The sequence below is a fragment of the Corvus moneduloides genome, chromosome 2 (assembly GCF_009650955.1).
Source record: "Corvus moneduloides isolate bCorMon1 chromosome 2, bCorMon1.pri, whole genome shotgun sequence".
In the NCBI taxonomy this organism is placed as follows: domain Eukaryota; kingdom Metazoa; phylum Chordata; class Aves; order Passeriformes; family Corvidae; genus Corvus; species Corvus moneduloides.
In genome coordinates this window covers 108173640-108198262 of record NC_045477.1, presented here as the reverse complement: position 1 = coordinate 108198262, position 24623 = coordinate 108173640, and the positions used below count along the sequence as shown (strand labels likewise).

Genomic DNA, 24623 nt, shown 5'->3' with positions numbered 1-24623 from the left:
CACTTCACTGCTTTATGTGGTACCTGGATCTCTCCTGTTCCACAAAAGTCAGGAGAAGTGTGAGCGATCGTATTCTAAGAGCTTTGGCCCATGGTCTCCTTGCAGTTGTTTCATAAAAATAATTAGTAGTTGTGTTTTACTTGCAGGTTGGGATGTTTAAGATTCATCCTGAGATTCCAGAATCAGCGTCTGCTGAAACAAAGGCCTTTATTTTGCTCTGTTTTGAACCTGATCCTAGTAAACGTGTTACAGCATCTGATTTGCTAAGAGATTCTTTCCTGAAGCAAGTGAACAAGGGCAAGAAAAGCAAGATTGCATTCAAGCCTTCAGGTAAGGAATCATCAGCCAAATCCAAGTCAACATCATCATTAGGTGTTATATAAAAGATTGGAATCATTAAGCACTTTCTTTTACAAAGGACATTTGTGCCAGGAAAACAGCAGGAACTCAGCTATTGAAAATGTCTGCGATTTGTAATTACACATATTTAAATTTAATAATTCCCAGAAAATACAGTGCCTTGCTTATTTTGTATTTTGCTTGCTGAAACAAGGCCATTTTTCCTCTCCCCAGAAATAAATGCCTCATTTGTAGTGAATTAAAATTAGGAAAGTGACATTTGATGAAGACTTGCCAAAGCAGTTCTGCATTTTAGATTCGCAATTATATGGGCTTCAGAGGTTTCATGGAGTAGATGTTTGGCACCTGAAAATGTGCATCTATTAGGTGTTTGGGTCAGCATTTTCAAACTTGATTAACATGGAAATTTGGCACAAAGGTGCTAAAGTACCTGTCTAGTGGGTTGTTTTGTTTTATCTCTATAGCCTGTTTCTTCTTCCTTCTCCCCCAAATATATCAGCCACTTGCTCAGTGATAAGATAATGAACCTTAATATAGACCTGCCAAATAAATCATATGAAGGAACTGTCTGTTTCAAAACAGGGAAGGCCAGTGGTCTTTGTGCTTCTTTCCCCTGTCTGCACACACACACACTCCCAATGCAAATTGAAGTGCTTCCTATTTGAGCTTTTCGCCTCTCAACAACTAACTTTTGAAAGAATGGAATTCTAAGGGGAAAAAGTAGCAGGGAATTTATACCATCTGGCTGAATTGGTTTCATCAAGGAAATGGGCATCACCCATTGTCCTGAGGGGCACTGAGAACTGAACTCCAGTCCCTGCAGTGACACTGGGATAACAGGAGAGCTCCTACTGCTCAGCCAGGGTGGTGGCATTCAGGAGCTGTTGGCATGCTGTAGCCTTCTGCCCCACAGCAATCATACTCTCTTCTGGCCTTTCAGCTCTTTCTTGAGGATGTCTTCCTGGAAAAATTGCATGGCGTTAGAAAGCCTGGAGCTTGCCTTGTTAGCAGCCTTGGGAGCAACAGGCTCTTTGTCAAATATCAGGGGAGGTGCATCCCTCCCTCCTCCTGCCTTCCTCCTTCTCTTCCCCCACTCACTGATGAGGTTATGGAGCTCCTTCAGGTGGCCCGAGGATCTCTGGTGCTGCAGGGAGTGAGCTTAGTGCTGGCCACGGACATGAGCAGAGTGGGAAAATGCTGTGAGAACTGTGCGTTGGATGAGGAGAGGGAAAGGCACCTGACTGCAACTGAGTGTGTGCTTCTCCATGCCAGAGCTGGGGACAGCTGTGCTGGCTGTGCAGCCGTCCCCAGGGGGAGTTTGGTGGCCCAAGGCAGGTCCTAGCCCAGCAGTTACCACAGTCCCAGCTGCAGCAGTTCACCATCTTCTTCCTCTATTGTTTCCCTCACCTCAAATTTCTTCAGCTTTGTCCCCTCTTTCCATCCCATCCCTATCCCTTTTTTCTTTCCAGTAATAAAGGCAGCCCAGAACAAATCTCAGCCCTTACTCTTGGGACAGCAGCGCTCAATTTTCTGTCCTACTGAGATGCCTTGCACCAGGTTTCACAAGGTGACATACATTGTTTCATTTCTGTGACTGTTTAACCTCAGCCATTTGGACATCAGTCGTGCCATGGAGTGTCAGAGCTTTCTGAACAACTTCTAACTTCTAGCTCTCTTCCTCCCCCAACTCCAAGAATTTGTGGTGACAAGCATCAAAAACTTTTATCATACTTTAGCTCCATGGGTATGTTCACCCTGGGTTGAGAGAATTTCTTTACCTTTCCTGCCATACTGCAAACTGGCAATCAGGATTACAGGAAACTCTGAACGTCTGAGGTTTTTTAATTTTTTAATTATTTTTCTTACTGTCGAGATGAGTTGGAAAGGGACAAGAGATTTCCTTGAGGCCGGTGCTGAGAGGGAGAGTCCTTGCTGAGGGCAGGAGCACGTGGGAGTGAGGCAGATATCTCAGGTGTGGAGAGGGCAATTTGATGCCCATTAACACAGAGGTGAGGAGGGCAGGTAGTAGAGTGCTCTCTTCTTAGAGATGGCTGTGGTGGAGCAGAAAATGAATCTCTTGGTTGGATTCAGGCTCTTTAAACTGCTTATATCCATTTGAGCCACTTTGTGGGACCAGCACCAAGGGGGATTGTGGGTATGTGTGCGAGAGGGTAACAAAATGGCATTTCCTGTGAGTATCTGCTGTCTTTGGGTTTAGCAGTTAACTTGTTAAACCTTTTATTGCTTATGCATGCAATGATTTTGAGTTCTGTTACTGCTTTTTATCAACAAGGTTACTTCTCCTTCAGCCATTTTGCAAAATGAGGTCTTGATATCAGTGAAGAGGATCACAGCTGTTCAAAGCATGTTGCCCCTTTTGGCCTAGTTCTGTCACACATTTTACCATGTCTGTTCCTAGATTATAATCGTAACACATCCCTCCCGGTGCCAATCCATGGGGAACAGGCTGGCAGTAGCAGCAGTGAGCACGGCTCTGTTTCACCAGACTCTGATGTGCAGCATGATGTGTTTTTTGAAAGGCCAAAGAGATCCATTTCAGAGATTCAGACAAAGCATCCCATTTCTCATTTACTAAGGTAAAATACTTGCTTCTCACTTGACACGCTTGAGGGATTGTGTGGATTTAATTCACATTTTATCTGAGGGCAATTTTTTCACGTAATGGTTAGGTAAGCAGGTGTGTTAATCAGTAAGTTGCATAGACAGATTACCAGTTAATGTAAATATTGTCTATATTTAATAATAAGCAATGATTCTTCTCCCTTAAGGTTTCCATGCACTTAGATACTTTCTTTCCTCCAGTGAGTAAATGTCAGTGGTCTTATTGAGTGGATATGGATTTAGGAGTTAAGTGAAGAGTTGACCCTTCCATGTACTCATGACAAAATGGGGGAAAGGGGAAGCAGGAATATGATTCTGCTTCTCCCAAACTACAAAGCAATACTTTCAAATGAGTATGTTACAGTGTGGATCCAGAAAAAAATTAGTAGTTTCAGCTTTCCTCCCCAAAACTGACATTAATGCCAGTTCCTTATCAGGGGAAAATCAGTGTGGGTTTTGAGCCAGCAGAGGATCGGAGCTGCTGTAGTTTGAACTGAGTTTTTAAGCCCAGAAGTGCCCTTGCTCCCTTCTGGCTGTACTGGTGCCTTGCTAATGCTGAGGTCTCTCTTGTGCCTGTGCCGGGTGGTGGCCACAGCGTCCCTGATGAGGGCTCGGCCTCGGAGGACAGGAGTGCCTCACCTTCCGTGGAGGATAAGGATTCTGGGCTGTTCCTTCTGCGCAAGGACAGTGAACGCCGAGCAATCCTGTACAAAATCCTTAAGGAAGAACAGGATAAAGTTGCTTCCAATTTGCAGGAGTGTCTTGCACAGGTAATTTCACTTCAGCTTGCCTTTTCCCATGTCAAAGGAAAATAATGAGCCAAGTAGTATTATTTCTTGTCTGAAAACAAATAAATGAAGATGCTTGGATTGTTCCTTCTGACTGTCTTTAATCTCTGAGACCTGTAACTGTGTGAGCTGTTTGCTGTTGTGTGAATGGGTAGCAAACAACACTTCTGCTGTTAATGGGCTCTTGGTTTTATATGAGGGAGAGTTTTGGGCATTTGATGTGGGGTTGTGGGGGGCTGAGGTTGGTAGGTTGGGTGGGTGGTTTTGATGTCTTCTCTTTTGTCTCTTAAGGTTATGGAGCTAGAACAACACATAGTAATAAGTATGTTCTGCTTTAAAGGTAGAGAACTGATTAACAATTTTTATTAAAACTTGTTAACTAGGTGCTAAGATCACAGTACATGAATCTTAAAAAAAGCTAAAGTAGATTTTCTGGAGAGGGGAAGGTTGAATGTGAAGGTTTAGGGACCGTAAAGAGGAGCAAGTCAATGCACAGCCAAACATTGCCACACACCTGTAACAGCCTTTTCTTCTTAATGTCTGCTTCTGATGTGCTTCTCCCATCATTTATTCTTATTAAAGCTGTGGTTTTTCACCTGGCTGTGCTCCCATAACAGGGAGCCAGCTGACTCCTGGTGTGGTGTCCCCAGCCAGCTGCTGACACTTGTGGCTCAGCTGTCAGGTCCTGCTGCTCCGTGGTCAGCTCTGCCCAGCCTGGGGTTTGCTGCTCCCCATGCTCCCTTCCCCTGGAAACTGCACCGTAGGGGCTCCTGTAGGGCTCTACAGACCCCAAACTCAGGCTGGGGAAGCAACTGGGGTAAATTTCTGCTCTGAGCTTAAACTGCAGAACAGCTGATAGCCTTACAAACAATTAAAATTCAGAGTCAGAAATAATCAGAGCTCCAAATATTTTCTGCAATGAAGGATTATTTAGTAGCAGCAAGTCCAGGTTCAGTCTCTAGCTGTTTTGTAGCAGTGCTGTAATCATCTCTTTTCCATAATTTATGTAATAGTCCCTTTACCTTTCAATTACACAGGTTGTTCTTAGAGACACTTGGATGGCTTTAACTGTGGGGGTTATGGACTGCAAATCATAGAATGAACACTGGTGAATCATGGTGTCATTTTAGGCCTTTTTCTGACTTGGGATAAATGCATATATAAACATACTTTTTTTTTTCCTAAGGAAATCAAACATCTGCATGATTAGATGTAAGTCCAGATTCAGCTTATTGAAAGGATAGCATCTAAAAAAGTGGATCTCTTAGCAACTCATTTTGCTGTTTTTATGGAGAAGAGCTGCCCTCTGCAGTACACTGCAGGAATGTGTAGATATAATCTGGAACCTCTTCCCTTTTTGACAGCCACAGTAGCAGTATTTTTTTGAAAATAGAAGTTACTCTTTAAATTTCCTTTTTTTTTTTAGGAAAAGATAAAAACTAGAGACTTTGCAGAAACAAAAGTTCTGTGATTCTGTGCGTCAATGTGAAATACGCATAAGCAAAGCTATGTAACCCTAAGAATATTGATGCTACTAAATAGATGTTTAATGACTCTGGGATTCATTTGATATACATTCTCTATCTTTTCTCCAGAGCTCTGAAGAGCTGCAACTTTCAGTGGACCACATCAAGCAGATTATTGGGATTTTAAGGGACTTCATACACTCTCCTGAGCAGAGAGTGATGGCTTCCACTATATCCAAGTTGAAAATGGATTTGGACTTCGACAGCACTTCCATCAATCAGATTCATCTGGTGCTGTTTGGATTCCAGGATGCGGTGAGTTCCTTTCCTGGTGCAGGGCAGAGGAGTTCTTTGAAGCATCACAGAATGGTTTAGGTTGGAAGAGACCTTAAAGGTCACCTATTTCCAACCCCTCTGCCATGGGTAGGGACACCTTCCACTACATCCGGTTGCTCCTGGACAAAGCTCACCCCCGGGATTCGCAGCTTCCCCACTGTTACTCATTCCTCTCCCTTTTTGTACTGTTAGAAGGGTTGGAATGTCACAGTCTGGTTTGAAATGGTTTGAAAGCTGTAGCCTAAAACCATCAAATCTGTTGTTTAGACTTTGAAAGGTGGGAGGGTTTTAGTGCTGCAAGCAATTTTTATCTTATAAAGCTTACTATGACTATTGGAAAACAAGATTGTCCTTCCTAAGGTGTGAGCAAATGGTGTTTGCTGCTACTTTTACAGGTGAGCAAAGTATTAAGAAATCACTTAATAAGACCCCATTGGATGTTTGCAATGGATAACATCATCCGCCGTGCAGTCCAAGCAGCAGTCACTATTCTTATTCCAGGTAAATCAAAGCAGCTGAAAATAATCCTTTTTTTAAAAAAAGGTTTTTCACATATCAAAGAGTTGTAGCAAATGGAACAGTTCAGATGTTTAATCTGTCAGCATGCCATTAACTGCACCCCATGTGCCACTCATCAAAGGCATGGGGTCAGAGTGTTGAAGAGAAAGAAGTGTTGCTCTGGAGGATTAATGCTGTACTTGCAGTACAAAAGCACATAATGAGGAGATAACCAGTGGTTCTGCACCCCCAGTGTGGTCGAACCATGACAAAAAAAGGCAAATTAAATTCAGTCCAAGGTGGAGATTTTCTAGTAAGAAAGAAATTTAATCTGTGCATATCAATGAGATCCAGGGTGGGTAACACTGCAGAGGTCTGGTTATGCATTCTGAAAAATTATTGAGCTGTGGAACAGATGTGTAGAAGGGAATGCATTAATATGAGGAGAGGATGATTCTGGCCCACAGATGGACAATAGAAAAAAACACCAGGAGGAGGAAGATAAATGTTTACGAACTGTCTAAGAATGAGTTAAGCTGGAAATATGCAAGTAGTTTTGTAACTCTTTAAAATGTTGAGCCCCCCTTCCAGTACAGGAATGTTCTGAGAGACTTAGTGACAGTGAGCCTTTTCAGTCCAAAGTTGCCACAGCATTTAAAGCCAAATTGGCCAATTTTTTTAGGACCTTTTATGAGAGAAATAGAAACTGTTGTTTGGTAATAAGGGTGGCCACCTGCAACAAGTTCTGAGAACTGTGGCTAGAAATACTCCCTGGAGAAGAGGGATGCTTTGTACACTCTTTGGCCCAGGGCATTAGGGAAAACCACCCATTTTTATTTTTATTTTTTACTATTTAGGAAAAATGCAAGCTTTCAGGAGTTTCTCCTTAAAATATTTCATTAACTGTCTTACTACTCATCTCATGGTATTTGTCCCTGCCACAGCTGTGACCTACAGCTCTACCTCTGCTGGTGCACTGCTCATTCTAGAACCAATGCCAGAGATTCTGTGCTCCAGCTCACACAAGGCTTCACTACCCCACTGCTCAGTGCTGCAATAAAGCACATTATGCAAACAACCTCCCCCACCCACAGTAATGAAGAACAAACTGCATGACCTCTAAAGACAGAATTATCAAAAAAATCTTGTTCTTCCCCTCTTTCCTTTTACCAGAGCTTCGCACTCACTTTGAGCCGGCATCAGAAACTGAAGGTGAGGACAAGGACACTGATGAAGTGGAGGAGAGTTTCCAGCCCTTGGAACAAAATGGGGCTGAGGATGCTGCCATCACCTCGGGGGTCAGCACCCTCAGTTCTGGGGTGTCACATGAGCCTCAGCAGCAGCTCAGCCAGGAGCTGGGCAGACTTAAACACAACACCTTAAGGTAACCCTCCTGTAAAGACTCTGGATGTGTGTTCAGGCAGTCTTTGAAAAGCTCTCAGACCTTGCTTTCTACACTGATGGGTACATACTTACTCATAGTATTGCTCACCTATTGCCTTGTAATGAAGTCTTCCAGGAACACAAATGGATTTGGAACACACTGCTAGAGTACAGTCTGGCAACTGAACATCCTTCAGTACAGCTTTTGTTTCTGTGTAATTAATCTTTTAATTTCAGAATGTCACATTGGATTTCTACTGTAAAGTAATTAGGTTTGTGCAATGTGCCAGTTTCCTTCCTACTCCTTGGATGCCTCCTGACTCAGTGTCAGTGCCTCAAAGCTGTTCCTGCAAGGAAAGGCCAGGGCAGCTCTGTTGTGGTTACGGGACAGGCTGCTCACAAATGAGCACCAGAAGAGCTCAGCAGTCCTACCTGTTTCTCATGGGTTACATGTGTAGGGTGCTGCCAGGGTGTTAACAGCTGAAGTTCCCATTCTTCTTTATGGATGTGATGTAAATCCGGGATCAGAAAGCCCCTGGTAAAACATCAGTGTTACATTGTTCAGTAATAAATTACAGTATAAAGGCAGCAACTCTGCCCAGGGAGGCTGCAAAACAGTAGGAACAGAATTTATGAGCTATTTACTAAATCCTGCAGGTGAAAGCTTTCTAGTGGCACCCCTGAGTCTCTGACAACCAAAATGAAAACTCTAAGCCATTAAAGATGTTACTTACGACAGTACCTCACAAATGCCTCTGTCCTGTGGTACTCATTAAAAATGGTATTTTTTTTCAGTTAGATTTATTCTCAGTGTGGTTGTGTTTGATCTCTCTTATATGCTACAAGCCTTTTGGAAAACCTCATTCAGAAGGAGAAAGAGTATCAGACCCTCTTACGACAATCTCTGGAGGAGAAGACTCAGGAACTACACTTGCTTCAATTAAAACTTAAACCCAAAGGTATGAGGAGATACTGCAGAATTAAGAAACTGCAGTTACACAAGAATATAAGGGATCATGTGTTTGTTGAAAGGATGCAAAACCATATTGCTTAAGCTTCAATTACCTGAAAACAACCCCTTTTGCCTTGGTTTTGAGGTGTATTAACCTTTGTTTTCTGTTAAAGATTCCCAGTGGTCTCCAGCAACTTTTAGAGGTAATGCAGACCCTGAGCTCATGAACTGGCTGAAACAACAAGGTGCAGACTTGGATACCATTAGGAGGGTAAAAAATAAAATTGGATTTAAAAAAAACCATTATTTTGGTCATAATTAGCAGATTGATTTCAATGAATATTTATTTATGAATAAATTTGCCTTTTAGTTTGCTGAAGAAGATTATACACTAAGTGCTGTCCTTAATGATATCACCAAAGATGACTTGTGGTATCTTCAGCTGCGGTAAGAAAGTACTTTTAAGTTCATTGTTAAGAGCTTAATTAAACATATTTTGTTAAAAACCTTTTAAAGTTTGGCTATTCAAATAGGTCAGTGACAGTTCAGAGGCAACTGCTGTCAGTTTCATCCCAGATTTTCTGATAATGGTTTTCACATCTTAACTGATAAAACTACACCGAGGATGCTTTGAGCCATCTGTTTTGGCATTTATCAAGGTTGGGACCTATTTCTGCACGCTTCATGATGAAGTAATCACATGGAAAACAGGCGTAAAGAACTAATTTTTCCTACCCATTGATTGAGTCCTTTATCATCATTCTGTTAAGCCCTGGCTGACCTGGAAGAAGTTTCAGCTATAAGCATAAAACAGTGCAGTTTGCTATGTACTGTCATAACTGGTCTATCCTTGGGATTTCTAGGTTTTGCTCACTTTAAGGCAATGGACACGAGGGAGTTTTCCTTAACTGTTCTCCATCTCCCGTCATGCAGGGGTGGCCTTCGCTGCAGAATCTGGAACGCAATCTTAAACCATCGACAAACGTCTGGCAGGACCTCAGCACAGGTCAACGCTTTGGAAGAACACGGAGTGGGAATAAGCAAATGAAATACATTCCCAGCAGTTAAATTATTAGATGTATATATTGGTATGTACAGTGGCCTTGCAGGTTTTGCACAGTTATGTAGCTTGTGTGACCAGTGAATAGTAACAGCTTTTAAGTCAGTGTCAATGCATTTATTTATGACATGACTAATGCATACAATGCCTGTCACTGTAATACAAAACATTAGCTGAGAAAAAACGCACCTGAATTGGCTTCAGCATTGTGAAAACTGTGAACTTAAAATGTGTTACAGTTCTGCTGGCTGATGGTTTGACCAGGGAGGGGATATGCTAGAGCATGTCACCTTGTTGTAGATGGATTTATACAGCTTTTTGTATTAAAGCTACTCTCACTGAACTACTGAGAAAAGCCTGGTGTGATGTTTTCAGTTAGTGACTTCTTTGCAGCAAAAACAGAGCATATAAATGGCTTTTTGGTGGGTTTTCTGGGAAAGCATTCACAACGAAACAAAGCAAACAGACCATTAGAGAAAGGTTGGTAAAGTTTAATTTTTTTTTCTTTTTACACTGTACATAACACATACAGCAATTCAAAGAAAGTCAGTAAAGCAAATATATAGCACTTTAAATAAACCACTTTCTCTTGACTTAGCTTCTTCTGAAACAACATTCAGCATGTTTAAGAAATTCCATACTCAGATGGATTTCCTTACAAGTTTCCTCTTTTGAAAGAGCTTTTAAATAAGCTTGAGTTCTTTATTATAGTTCCTGTAAATGCCTTCACTTATTCTTATGAATAAGTTACACCAATAAAAAGGGCTTTAGCTGACAGACTTGTACTTTATCCACTGGTTTGGGCCACGCACTTCAAAGGGTGGCTCATTGAAGTAGATGTGGTGACCCAGTTCTTCCAGTGGAGGCTCTGGGTCAGTGGTAGCAAACTGAGCAGCTTCCTCGATCTCCTTCCTTACTGCCACATCAATTTCCTAAGCCAGAAATGGATGCTTATTAGAAGACAGCTCAGAAAAACCATCATAATTTTGAATTTAAATGCTATGATTAGGTATCAGTCAGAATTAGTTAATACTGACTAGAAATATAAAACTAAAAACCTATGAAACTCCTTCCCTACTAAACCGCAGTATTTTGGGTAGTACCAGTACCTTACTGACAGATGAGCATGACCCCACTGAGCCTTTGTATTTTCTATTCTGGTTATGTGAAATACTGTGTCAGTGCCATTTTTTTTATTTTTTACACAGTTGACTCATTACAACATTTGCTTAGAGGGTTCCTGACTCCTTCACTAAGATTGTTCACTATTGGTAACTTCCCTTTCCAAGACTCACCCCCTTCCTAGGGAGTCAAGAAAGCCCAGGTATTTCTGATTTCTACCTTTTAGCAAATGCCATCCCCAGCCTTACTCAGCACCCAAAAGCAAAAGGCCTTTCCAGCAGAACACAACTTCAGTAGTTGGTCTGCAACAAAACTTCACCTATAAAAGTGACGTTAAAGCAATCCTTTTAAGAACTGTAAAGAAAGAGCACTGCCTGCAATGTGCTTTCTGGAGATCATCAGGGTGTGACTGCTCAAGAGCTTCCTAAGCAACTAAAACCATACCTTTAGTTCTTCAACGCTAGCAAGGTTGTTGTTGACCATTCTGTCCTTCAGCAAAGTAATGGGATCACTTTTGCTTCTCACTTCCTGAATTTCTTCTCTAGTACGATAGCTAGGGACAAGATAGGCAAAGACATGAACCCTGGAGCAGAGGTGAGGTTCTGGACACAGCTCACTTAGAAAAAGGTGTGTCCAAAGAGTTGTCAGGGATACAATGAAAACAGAACATTCATCACCCAAAGGATAGCACAGCAACAAGCAGAGTCCGAGATCTGCCAAGTGAGCAGAAGTAGCTCCAGACTCAAGGGAAAGGGGAGCAAACCCAGCCTGAGACAGTTAACTCTGAGGGGCCGTATTTCCTCCTTCCCCATCCCACCCAGGGAGGGAGCTACATGACTTGCACGTGCTTCCAATTCACTGCAAGTTTCCAATGAAGAGCTCGGATACACCTTTACTTCCTGCAGACAAATTCAGCTTGGTCACTTGGTGCAATGCCTGAGTCTCTCTGGCACCTGGATGTTTGTATTTTTAGGAAGTGGTGTTCCTGTAATTTTACCTAACAGGATTTTAATCCTCTTTTAAAAACCCCAGAGAAGCATGATGCTTTTCAGCCAAATCTTCATTAGGACACACCAGAAGGTCACACTGAAAGGAGAATTCATTAATAGAGAGCACAGAAGTTTAACTGATTTTGTGCTTTTTCTAAACCCACATCTTTTAATTCTGCAAGTAAAACCAAGTGTGTTACATGGCCACAGATGATGAGATGAGTGACCAGGCTGCTCACAGCGATTTCACTGAAACCTTCAAATGCATCTGCCAACTGATTTCAACACTGAATTTCACAGTTTAATCTCTTAGAATCTGACCATCAATACTTACTTCTTTTCAGTGAAAAAAGAAAGAAGAATGAACGTGACAGTACCTTATTCCAGGGTCACTCATGCTGTGGCCATGGTAACGATATGTCTGTAACTCCATCACAAGAGGGCCCTTAAAATGGAAAGCAATACAGGGAGTGTTACCACCACAAGTGACCAGCTTGTTACGGCAGCAATTATTTGCTAGAGGTTAATTGCACCAGTGATCAATTATTTAATGTTTTTTTCTCAGTTTAATTTATATAACATTAGCACATACAATTTCATTCAGTAAAATGAAACCTAATTCTTTTCAAATGAAAGCATGTGCTGATAGTGTAAGCATTTATTATCAGATTCTTACTGAGCAGCATTAAACATTTTCCTCCCTTCCAATGTCATTCCACCCTTATTCAGAATATTTGAAATTACCTGTTGTTTCTCACAGAACCTTCATTACTCAAGTATTAAAAATCTTCAAAGCCAGTGTTACTATATTTAGGTGAAAAACACTAACACTGACTCACTAAACTTTTAATTCACTTTTCATTCCTTGTAAACATAGAATGATTATTACTTTCCTTGATGCCTCCCCTAACTAATCACAAAGAACACAACTGCCTGACGGAACACCCTTCACAACAGAATGTAACTGGTAGAAATGGGAAAAAATGACAGTATAAATAATATATTAAGTGTTTGGTTAAAACAAATTGAGGAACTACTTATGCAGCAATAGCTTTTAAGAATTCCACCCATGGAGAAGGAATGCCAGTTACAGGCTTACTTTTCCAGCTCTACAGTACTCAGCTGCAAACTTTACTGCTTCTCGGACACAGAGAATATCCATGCCATCCACCTGGTAATGAGAAAAGACATGTTACGGCAAAAAAATGCCAGCCTCCAAACTTCCACTCTCAGTATTTCCACAAGTGGAATAGAATTCAGCTTCAAGTACATATATGTAAAAATAAAAGAGATACATATGTATGCACTGTGTAGGTGTGTGCACACACATTCCCCCTCAAAAAAAAGCTGTACTCACCCTGAGCCCTGGAATGAAGTACCCTCTTTTGTAGTAGTCAGTACTGGCTGCAGCTCTTTCAACTGATGTTCCCATTCCATACCGATTGTTCTCACAGATAAAAATACAAGGCAACTTCCATAAGGCAGCCATGTTGTATGTTTCAAATATCTGGCCCTGAAAGAAAAAGAGTTAAGTTACATCTCATCAGGGAGCTGAGCCTTCAAACATTAGGCTCTACTGAAAATCCTTCAGTTGCAGATGTCTAGAAATTTTAATACTAAAAGTGATCTGAAATTAGCCATTTGCTACTGCTCCAAAGAAATAAAAGAAGCTGCACTATATAAAGTAACTTTCATTGCAACTAGTAGATGCAACTTAAGTTTCATCACAACTGAAGTTTATAGAACTTAATTTTTAAGCCTGGATCAGTATCTGTGTTAGGGTAGCACAAAACCTTCCACTCAAGTATTTCAGCAACAGTCGTAAAAAACTTGACAATTGATTAATCTGACAGGATGCTGCTACAGCAAAGTTTGACTGCAGTGACTGCATCAGCCTTGTTGCTCTGAGTCAAATTTAAGGAAAACCATGAACTGAGATCTCGACCTGTGCTTCAGAAGTGTGGAACTATCAATGGTACACTCTAAACAACCAACTGCTTATCTGGCTTATTGTCTCAGCTGATAACATGAAGAGACTGGCTGGAATGTCAATAGTAAGTGCCTCTGCCAGAATGCTCTGTCCTCTTCTCTGTCTTCAGAAACCTGATTTACACATTTCTCCCTATCCAGCAGCACTGTCATCTTCACTGCCACCATTCATAGCCCTCCTTACAGCACAGACACTTCAGTGTCCCACTTAGGTGAGCTGTGCATAACTGGAAAGAGGGTAAAGAGTAAGTGGAAACCCCTCCTCCCAAGACCTGTGTACCATTCACATAATTAACCATTAGCCTCACTCACTCCCTGAGTATCCAGAGTGTTCCAGACCAGAAGGAGCCTATAAGCTTTCCCTCCACTACACTGACATGGCCCAAGTTCAAAACAGGGGTGGGGAAGGACAGATGTTCACACTGGTGCAAAATATGATAAAAAATTGCAAGCACATGCTACATTCCTGATATATAAAGAGCACCTCGCAATTAATTTAAACGTTCATTTGAATCACCTGTCTGAGAACTACAGAGTTCTTGGAACACATCCCTACTCAAACACCTAAGACAACTCAAATAAGAGGTGGCAGTGTCCAAATCTGCCTGGCCACCTCCATGGAGTTCATCAATGTTGCCTGGGTTGCAGGTACATGGGGAGGGCAAAATGTGCTCTCCCATTCCTAGGAGTAAAGGCAGAGCTCACAGAGCACAGAAGGAAAATCGATTCCCCCCAGCCATCCTTTACCTGATTGGCTGCACCATCCCCATACAAGGCCAGACAGACTTCGTTTTTCTCAAAGTATTTACAGGCCAGCGCAATCCCGGCTCCAAGAGGAACCTGCCACAGAGTACAGGACAAAACAACATTTTAGAACAACATTTAAAGGAGTTGAAGATAGGCAGCCTGTGAACTTTAAGGAGACATTTAGGCTGTTAAGAGACCTGCCCAACAAACAAGTTGTTAACCCACCCACTTCCCTTTGTTACAAATGGTATTACAGTCAAAATATAAACATTAACTGTATTCTCAATTAGATTCATTTTTGCTACAGTTTACAAATTGGTGAGCATACCAGAATAAGACGTAACAGCCACAGAGCAATGGTATCTGCATACAAGTTCACATTCACACCACAAAAACTGAGAGGAGACACTGGCAACAGGACATGAGCTAAATTCAGCTTGTGCTTTAAAACAGATGTATATACCTGAGCACCAACAATACCATTGCCACCATAAAAGTTTTTGGTATACATATGCATTGATCCTCCTTTTCCCTTTGCACAGCCTCCTTTTCGACCTGAAACATGAATAACAAGCAATTTATTTTTTTGGAGGAAAAATACTATACAAATGGAAACATCTTATTCAGTTCCTAAAGGTAATAACACTAAGACCATGTCTTTGTCATTAGATCTGTGTGGAGTTAGGACATGATGGCCTCTCTCATACAAGCTTACAGTTAAATATCTCAGAAAAGAAATAAGAGAAGGGGGGAAAAGAGAGAACAATAATGAAAGCATAATTCCAGAAGTACAGATGAGATTAAGAAGAAATTTTAAAACCAATCAAAAGTTTCAGTGTCCTACTATAAAAGAGCACTTTCAGATAAATATGGGAATTTTTTTACAGACAACAAGGTCTCATATACGTAATCTGCAAGAAGCATACTATTACTTTTGGCTTCTGCAAGAAAGGAAAGAATAATGTTCCAAGTTAGTTGCAATAATTTAGATTTGTCTTCCCTTTGACAATAATCACAAGTAAAAATTACCAACAGGACACTGAAAAAAACCCAACAACTACTAGCTCCCCATTCCACCCTAGTATAAACTTAAGTGACCCAGCCCAGCTTTATTCAAGGTGTAGTTTGAAGACAACCAGTGATCCATGAAGCATTACAACAAACCCTATTTAAATGAGCCCATCTAAGAACACAGAATTTCTCATCAGCCCATTCCATTTCCTATTCTCATCTGTCATGTTACTATTCATAGAGGACTGTATTTTATTTCTAACAAGCACAGCTTCTCTGGTTGGTTTCTTTGCATTAGCCTTGGTGTTTATTTTAGAAGTGGGTCTCCTTCTGAAATTTGTACTCCTCTTTCTTAATTTATAGTAGATCATTTTTATTATTGATATTTCTCATACCTTTCCTATGTTTGTGACTTAGTTTTGTGGGAACTGTTACAGATTCTGCCAGATGGGGCCAAAGAAAAAAAAAGGCTAATTTTAAGAAAAATAATGTTATGAGTAAGGGTAATTTACCTCTAGTACACTCTCTCTACTTTATACAATTCTTTCTTGTATTTTAGAATGTATTTAAGAACTCCTGATTAACCAGTGTTACTTTTTGCTACACTTTCTACTTTTCTTAGAACACAAACCCATTTCTCATGTAATCGTCATAGGTTAGCATAGCTACAGAAGTGATTCTCTTGCAAAGAGGTGCTTACAGCTTCCTCTATGACCTGACAGAACCTATCAACTGGCTAGTTTGAATATTGGCAACTTTTTAAGCTGCTTAAGGAGCTTGACACGCCTCTGTGATCCACATTTAAGAATGAACAAACCCCGGGAAAGCTCTCTTGCCTTCCGGCTTTCGGACAGGTAGCGGGGGGGGGGGGGGGGGGGGGGGGGCGGTGGTGGCCTGGAGGCGGCCCAGTGGGGCTGGGCCGGGCCTTGCTGGGCCGTGGCACAGCCCTGTTCCATCCGCGGCCTCCCCACAGCCCTGCTCCGTGCAGGCAATGCCCAGCAAAGATCATGTGACCAACAGCGATAAGCGAATTCCAGCTGCAAGGCCCGGGTGAGATTAACCCTTTTAGTGCTGTAAGTTGCCTCCAGAACAGATGAAGCCTGCAGACATCAATCCTCTCCCGAGTCAATGCCATAAAGACACCAAAGTCGGTGAAGAAGGAAGAGCTGAAACCCTGAGGGAGGAGAAAGAGGAGATGCTTCGAGCTTAGAAGTTGAAATTCTGTTGTAATGCTATGGTGGTGATGGACTATGATATATCAGAGTACTCATTGTAATTTCATGAAAGCATGGTGGGTTGAAGCGTACAAACTGTGTTTGTGAGCAAAAGCACCTGTGCTGGAATAAGCAAATGACAGTAGCTGTAATTTGATGAGGACCCTTGCTCTCAGGAGGAGGAGGGCCTCTATTCCTAGAGATGAAGATGCTCCCAGAGATAGGTGAAGAGAACTTTTGTTTCCTAGCAGCTCAACCTTAAAATGGTACCCCATTAGCTCAAGATTGGACCCTCGAAAGCAGTTGTGGGGAAAGCTGTAAGTCGAGGGAAGGGATTTTCACATGCGAGCAGAGAACCAACCCGGCCGGCTGTCTCGCTGTGACACTGAAGCCATGAGAGAACTGTTTCTTGTGGAGATATCTCCATAGCATGAGCAAGAGAGACTCCTCTCCCTAAGTGAACTGAAAAAGATTATTATAGAGGTGGTAAACTGACTGAAAATCTCAAGGGTTGTCTTTTTACACGGTCAGTGGGAGAAGGGAGAAAGGTGGGGGGAGGAGAAGTGTTCTGAGGGTTTAGTCTGATTTTTTTTCCCCTTTCTTTTAGGTCTGTTAATAAACTTTTTTGTATTCTTTTAAGTTTTGTGCCTGCTTTGTTTTCTCCTAATTCTTATCTCACAGAAAGAGAATAAGTAAGTAATGGATGGATATTTTGAACCAAACCACTACACTAAATTGGCGTTTCTGCCTGGTTTACGAACTGAACCCGCTACATCCTGAAAAGTCCTTTTTTATAGCTTGTTTCCTATAGGATCTTATCTACTGATCTTATTCTGGGTGACTCTGCTTCCTTCTCATTCAAAGGTTTTTTAATTCTGTCACTTCCTGGTCATTGTAACTCAAGCTGTCCTTCAGTTTGGCATTTGTAGTCAAGATCTTTCTTTGCAAGAATGGGCTCTAGCAGCACTTCTCTCTAGGAACTTTCCCCAAGTGTCATTTTCTGTAACAACAGCCTCTCTACTGCAGTCACTCATTCCCAGTTAAAAGAGCCCCAATAAAGTCAAGCATAATGTTATAGAAAATTATGTGTGTCATGAAATGAAATTAAGAAAAAAAACCCCACCACATTATCACTCATATTTGTAGCTTCAGGGCCAATAGTTGGCTTCAGTCATGGCAATCTCTGCATTTACTTTCTGACTTACCAGTATCCAGTGACACTTGGCAAACCAGTCATCCACTAGATTCTGGGCTTTTGTGCACGTTATTGATATGCACTCTTAGGACACCCAATTCTTAGTTTACGAAACCTTTACAATACCTCTTCTCTAACTCCAAAACATGCTTTCCTATACTAACATTTCAAGCATGCAGATTCTCAGATCAAGTCTTTATTATACCAGTGATTCATAAAGGCCTTCAAGCTCCTCGCTCATTTTTCACTTCTGGCATCTGTTCATAGATCTCATAAGAGTTCATCAGGCTGATCTTCTCTTCCCTGCTCCATCCTCAACCCTACAGTGCACAGCCGTCTCTCCTTTCTGCAAAATCTCTGTCTCAATTATCATTAAATATTCTTGTTACAGTCAAATTTTCCCAAACCATTCAGTTTATTATTATAGGCAATGTTTACCAGTCTTCCTAAGACTTCACCAGTGTAATTCTGAAAATCCAGGCCTGTCTCCTAGGAAAGGTAATGCCCTGTCCCACTGAGACCAAATGCCTACCATCAGCAAGTTCAAAACTGCTGCAGCACAACAAATACAGCATATGGTATCAAGAAAAATCTTATGAATTTGTGCTTTAGAAGGACCAGCACTTAAATATTCTTTATTTGTTATTTTTCAAAGTAAAATTGGCTGCATCATAAAATTAAAACTCTGATTTATTCGGCTATGTCACTAAAGTGCTTCTGAAGGCCCACTGTACTTTATGCATCAACATCACCTTGAATTTGAGCAAAGAATTCTGCCACAAGCACAGCAGCAAGTGAATCCTGACTCCACAGAGCACAAACCTGTGAGTTCTGCGAGAATCTCCCGGACAGGTACTCCTCGGGTGTAGGTAAAGCCGTGGGCTCTGTACGCTGTTATCACATGGTCTGTGGGCTTTATGGCAGCCTCAATCCCCACACAGCAAGCCTCCTGTCACAAAGGACAAGGAAGCTTAGCCATGAAGAAAAACACACAATTCCCTCAGTCAGCAGTGTGGACACTGCTGATCCGACATGCAACAAATACCAGCAGGTAACAGGAAGAGCACACATACAGGATGTATCCTAAGGGTTGGTGACAGGTCTGGAGCTACAACAGCCTTGGGCTCTAAATTCCAACCTGACTGACCAGCAAAGGCACATGGGAGGGAACCAGAATCTGCAAAAATCTGAAGAATTTCCCTCCCCCTCCCCACCCCCAGTGAAGTATCTCAACAATCACAATTCAAAAACATCAGGGGATAATGGTCAGACAGCCAAGTCTCAGTACGTTCACAAAGTTTCTTCTCCTGGCTGTTGCTTCATAGTGGGCACATCATCCATGAGATACAGAAAAAAAAACCATCAGTGAAACTTGAAGAGGAAAATGCAGGACTTCAAATGTGGTTCATTCCTCACATTCAGCTGATCTTCAGCTGCACTGTGCCCTTCCCTGTCTTTGTGTCCCTCCTCCTGCCTCCTCTCCATCCCTTTCCTTCTCTCACAATGTACACAGATACTCCGTTTTACATTCTCCACTCTAATAAAATCCCCACATTAAATAAGGTAAGACAACATGAAACCTCCTGGCCACAAATTCTTACCTGACCATCATATAAGTGGCAGAAGCCACGAATAATCTTCTGCTTGTAGAGCTGGTCAGACTTGAGCTCCATGCGCCGGATGGTCTGCATGGTCTTGTAGTAGTGGAGCCCCTCCTCTCGAGTCAACACTGCCGTGGTGCTCGGCCCTTCCTCCAGCCGATGGAGATCACATTTCTGCAAGGTTAAACAAGTCATTATCTCCTGAAAATTATTCATCCTATTTAAGAATATTACTTAATTTTTTTTATCTGCCATTTTCAAATTCACAGTGTAATTCCTTTTAAAAAAGAAAGCCAGCAAAAACTAAATTCAGAGGTCAGAACAACACAAAATAAAGCCTAGTTATTCCTACAAGCAGAAGATGAACTAAAGTCCTCAGAAAATATGGAAAAAAGCAACTTCCATGGTTGTTGCATGGCAAATACTTGGTAAGGACTACAGCGGCCTACTGAAGAGATAAGAAAGATTCAGTTTCCTCTGTAAAATGGTTTGTACGATTTGGCCCTAAAACTGGCCCTCACCTCTGCTACAACCACTTCTAACAAGCAGTAACAAACCACTGCTCCACCAGCCACGCTGCCAGTCAAATGTGTGCAGCACAACTCCCTCCCCAAACCATGGACCCTACTGGGGGAGGGCTGATTTTAGGCATTCATACTAAATAAATAAATTAATAAACAAAATTTAAAATAAAATAATAATGAACAAACAGTAAGTTCAGTGGAAGAGACCAAACAAATTACTGTCAGTGCAGATTAAATGGCCAAAATACTTCTATATGGGTTAATGACAGTTTATATCAAAGCAAAAGTCTCTCCAAAGCAAATCCACTGACACCTACATGAACTGGATATAACACCTGGGCACACTACCCAAGACGACTCTGCTTCAAAGTTCACAGAACAACAGAAACTCTAGAGTCTTGTCATCAACACAGGACCAAACATTAAACCTTGTATCTACTCAAAAAAAGACTTTTCATATAAAGACACATTCCTTCCCTTCCATCTGTGAAACTATTTTTGTACATTACAGGCACAGACAAACTGAGAGGGTGGAAAACAACCCAAATTACTTCATTCAGATTTTCTTTCATTAGTTCCTGAATGAAACACCAGCACAAAGGCTATTGCCAATAGAAACATCACTTCTTCCTAAGACCCAGCCACAGTGGAAAGCTGACAGATTGTAACACACATTTGCTGAGCAGCACCAAGTCAAACATTGAAAGGATGCCGTATTTTTTCCTCAAAAACCCACACGGATCTCAATCAGCTGCATGTTTGGGATAGGCTGCAAACACCTAATTGTTTTAAAAGCAGTAAGGAAACCTTAGAACAGAACAGAAAAGGTTCTTTAGCTCCTGACTCTGTTCTCACAGCTGCATTGCAGTATCACAGCTGCAAAAAATCTAACTTCACATTCTTAAGAAACAAGTAACGTTACAACATACTGCCAAACACAGTACTTCCAGCTGCACTTAGTAATCAGGTCAGATAGTAAGGGTTTGGTTCTGGAAATTCAAACCATATTTTCTAACTGAAAGAGATATGGGGACCAGTCCATCAGGTTAAGATTTGTGACAAATGCTTACACAGAATGCCAGTATTAAGTGTTCTTCTTTACCTTAACCTCAAACGTAGCTTCACTTGCAAAGTCTCCATAGTTACGTGATGCTACCATCACTCGAGAGGCCTTTAAAAAAAGACAAAACCAAAGCATGAGCAATATTTAAATGTAATTAACAAGTAAAAGTATGTGAATTTTCAAGTAATTCCTAAAAGTACTCCCAAACTGAAATAACTTACGAATTAGAATTACCAGTGGCATATCCCATAAGACTAGGGAACTTTTATTCTGTACGTCAATGTTGAAGTCTCTTAAAACCCAGTATTTAAAATTAAGATTAGAAAAAGAGAATTAAAATTTGTAATATCCTTGATTATCTAAAATAAATCCAGTAAGTTTCAAAACTTTTGACACTGAAGAGCGTCAAAACCACAAAAAATAATTGTTTATCCCTTCACACACCAGGCTGACAATATGAGGAGAGACAGCCAATGCAGACTTTGATTGCTGACTCTTTGTGCTGACTGGAATTTTGCCTTGATAGAACAAAGAAAACCCCTAAAACCAATCAACCAAAAAGAATCCAGCAGATATCTGAAATATGAACTACTCTCACTCTTTCTTTTTGCTAGGAAGGCAAGTTAGGGAGATTCAAAGCCATAACAATGAAGAGAGAGAGCATCATTTCAGTAACAGCATGGCCACTACTTAAAAATGATGTGGAAACACAGAAAGTACCTGAGGATACATGAAACACAGAACAGAAAGGGTGGCATGGTAGGGGAGAGATAAGAAGGATGTTTAAAAATACATTGCTGGTCCCTCTTAAAGAATGAACACAGGCTATTGACTAATGAATGGTGGTGACTTTAGATGACTTTAGCAAGTTCCACTGCAGCACCAGACAGGATGGGCCCGTCTCCATGCATGTGCTGTGGCCACAGCATAAGGAACACACTACATCTTAAGCGGCAAGACTGTACTGCTAATTAAGTTACACAAAACTTCAGCAGCTCCTTCAGCCAGGGAATTCCCATACATTTAGCTGAAGGTACATTCCATCAGAATTTTGAGTATGTCCAGGCCACCATCTCCAAAAAACGTCTGACACATGTGAAGTTTGGGAGAAAATTCTCAACCCATCCTGGTTACCTCCTCTGTTGCACATCTGACTTACCAGTAACAATGCCCCCATTCATCCTGCCCTGTTATCATATTAAATATTTAGATTTTAATTTAAACCAAGTTTCTACACTATTTACCTAATAATTTACACTAATGCATCAGCATTATCAGTGAAGAAAAGCTGTTTTACTTCTAGAGCTGGAAATAAATCCACAGTTTGGATTCACAGTATCATGGAATGGCCAGGGTTGGGAGGGATCTCTTTAGGCCACCTGGTTAAATCCTCTGCACTGAATAGGCCATAAAAGCAACACTGAGGAGTATGAACAAAAGTCCTGATACATGGGCAGTACACCTATCAAAAGTAAACCCTGACAAGACTGGTTGAGGCCTTACCTCACTAATGGCTCCCTAGGTTAGCAGCATTTGGAAGGAAAAAAAAAAGAAGAAAAAAAGAGTAAGTAGCTGTACCAAACAATTAGGAGAGGAGAATTCAGCAAATTATTATCCAGCTAGAACAGAACACTACAAGTGGTAGTTTCCATACATGGAAATACACTCTGGAAAATGCTCAAAGCATATATGGGATACTGCTTTACGGCTTAAGTCTACTTTTATTAGTTTGGTAATTTATGTCTTCACTACAGAGGCACAGGAACAATTCAAGACAAATATTTACATATTTGGTAAGCAGTAGAGGATCCAAAAATCTTCATTGAGATATCCAAACCAGATCTAGTTTGGCATTCCAGGAAAATGCAGTATCTCCAAGCAGGCCAAGTTCCGGATGAATTTTAGGCACCCATATTTGCAAAATTTAATCTAGATATTTTATTTGTGAATTAGGAAATACTCCTAGATATGCAGCCCCAAGACAGATAGGAAGAGCTTCCAGTAAATGTTCTCCCTTGTGTTGCTCTCATGGATCCAGACATCCACAAGCAGTGAACGCCAGGGTGAGAGTGCTGCCTCAGAAACGGGGGTACAGCAACACATCTGCTCTCTATGGCAAAAAGGCAGCTGATTTCCAGTTACCAAAAGTACCTTTAACTCTGGTCTTGCCAACAGGTTTTTTCAGCAGGGTTAATTTTTCCTCATGGCCACAGTCCATTACAGTGGAATAAGCAGAATGAAGTGGTAAAAGTACGATTTTTCACACAAGAGAGATAAAATACAACAAATGACTCACACTAATGACAAAAAAATAACAAGCTTTGAAAGAAAACTCATGCAGAAATGGAAAGGGGCTGTTGGCTGAGCAAAGGGAGGTCAAGCAGCTCAGTCAGACGCTGAACTCCAACCGGGCCGAGCAGATCCCTCTGAGGGACCTGACCCGACATCGATCAAAGCCCTGCGCCATTACGGCTTTATAAAACGAACTCCCGCACACGGCGACCATTTCACTGTCGCTCGGGATCGCCACGCGGGGGGGGGGAACCCCTAAGTTTGGGTGTTTTTCTTTAATTTTTCTTCAGTTTTTCTCTTTTGCCGCCGGTGCCAAGTTCCCGGGCAGTTCCCGCCCTCTGTCCCGGGCTGTTCCCGGAGCTCCGCCCGTGCCCCGCGCGCTCCTCCCACACCGCGCACGGCGGGGCGCGCGCCACCCCCGGCCAGCCCCGCGCCCCGGCCGCGCAGACACCGGCACCGGCACCGGCACCGGCACCGGCCGCACTCCCCGGCCGCACTCACCGTCCTGCCGGCGGCCGCTGGGCCCTGCAGCAACCGGGAGAGCGCGGCCAGCAGCATCTTGCGCATGGAGCGGGAAGAGTCAGCAGCGCCTGGCGCAGGGCCCCCGTCCTCGGCTCTCCTTCAGCCGCCGCCGCCTCGGCCGCGACCGCCGTGCGTCCTGCGTCCCCGCGCCCTGCGCGCATGCGCGGGCCTGCGCTGCGGCGGTGCCCCCCTTGGGCAGCGCCCCCTGCTGGGCGCCAGAGCCATAATGTCATTAAAGGTCATTAAATGTGGGAAAGATCGAATTTCCTCACAAAACCTCGGAGTGCGGCGTGCGCGCAGGGCTTCCTGCATATCTTGTGCAGTCTAGACAATTAGGAAGAATTTTGGACATTAGAAGGAATTTCTTCACAGAAAGGGCGATTAGGCACTGAAATGGGCTGCCCAGGGGTCTGGTGGAGTCACCGTCCCTGGAGGTGTTTAAGGAAAGACTGGACATGGCACTCACTGCCGTGGTCCAGCTGACACGGTGGTGCCGGGTCATGGGTAGGGCTCGATGATATCAGAGGTCCTTTCCAACCTCCTTGATACTGTGACTCAGGATTGAGTGTTTAATGTGCTGCTACGCGAGAGCTGATCTGTGTGAGCGCATTCCCTGATTTTTAAATGCATAAAGTAAGTGTTGAAACGGTTTCCTTTTAACGTCACAGGCGTCCATCCCTGGGGAAATACAAAGCAAGGTTAAGATTTAACTGAATATTGACTCCTCTCACCGTATCGCACCCGCTGATCCCCAGCCAGCCTCCCCTTCTGCTGCCGCCGGCTCCAGGGCACGCTCAGGTTGGGTTCTGTGGATCGCCCGATCCGGGTGAGCCGCCCGCGCTGCTGTCCTGGCTCCCCGCCTGGCCCTGGGCTCCCTCCCCCGCTCTGC

At 42.4% G+C, this 24623-nt stretch overlaps 2 protein-coding genes across 5 annotated transcripts in view; one reads left to right on the top strand and one right to left on the bottom strand.

Moving 5' to 3' along the window:
- MAP3K15 (mitogen-activated protein kinase kinase kinase 15) overlaps positions 1-9808 on the top strand; it is an 86518-nt gene extending 76710 nt beyond the window's left edge. For all 3 annotated transcript variants that reach the window (XM_032100763.1, XM_032100764.1, XM_032100765.1), the window contains 10 exons: positions 147-330; positions 2780-2957; positions 3578-3752; positions 5366-5551; positions 5968-6073; positions 7244-7454; positions 8300-8412; positions 8579-8676; positions 8776-8852; positions 9339-9808. In XM_032100763.1, coding sequence (XP_031956654.1) covers positions 147-330; positions 2780-2957; positions 3578-3752; positions 5366-5551; positions 5968-6073; positions 7244-7454; positions 8300-8412; positions 8579-8676; positions 8776-8852; positions 9339-9453 — 1443 coding nt within the window. In that variant the 3' untranslated portion in view covers positions 9454-9808. The remainder of the gene's footprint in view (positions 1-146; positions 331-2779; positions 2958-3577; positions 3753-5365; positions 5552-5967; positions 6074-7243; positions 7455-8299; positions 8413-8578; positions 8677-8775; positions 8853-9338) is intronic.
- A 127-nt stretch (positions 9809-9935) lies between these two features.
- PDHA1 (pyruvate dehydrogenase E1 subunit alpha 1) lies at positions 9936-23894 on the bottom strand. Of its 2 annotated transcripts, XM_032100766.1 has the most exons (12): positions 23714-23894; positions 22424-22438; positions 20960-21028; positions 19334-19507; positions 18555-18681; positions 14776-14867; positions 14313-14405; positions 12934-13089; positions 12676-12747; positions 11954-12021; positions 11032-11140; positions 9936-10397 (listed from the first exon to the last, which is right to left on the bottom strand). In XM_032100766.1, the coding sequence occupies exons 1-12, from the start codon at positions 23777-23779 to the stop codon at positions 10233-10235; spliced, it is 1206 nt and encodes a 401-aa protein (XP_031956657.1). In that variant the 5' UTR covers positions 23780-23894; the 3' UTR covers positions 9936-10232. The 2 variants fall into 2 exon arrangements, with proteins under 2 accessions (XP_031956657.1, XP_031956658.1); XM_032100767.1 differs by lacking the exon at positions 22424-22438.
- Between the last annotated feature and the right edge of the window lie 729 nt (positions 23895-24623).

Coding starts and splice junctions, on each gene's coding strand:
- PDHA1 (XM_032100766.1), bottom strand. CDS start 23,779: ATGCGCAAGATGCTGCTGGCCGCGCTCTCCCGGTTGCTGCAGGGCCCA. Junction 12,748..12,933: donor ACTTCATTCCAGGGCTCAGG/GTGAGTACAGCT, acceptor TCTCATTACCAG/GTGGATGGCATGGATATTCT. Junction 11,141..11,953: donor ATGAGTGACCCTGGAATAAG/GTACTGTCACGT, acceptor TCTTGTCCCTAG/CTATCGTACTAGAGAAGAAA.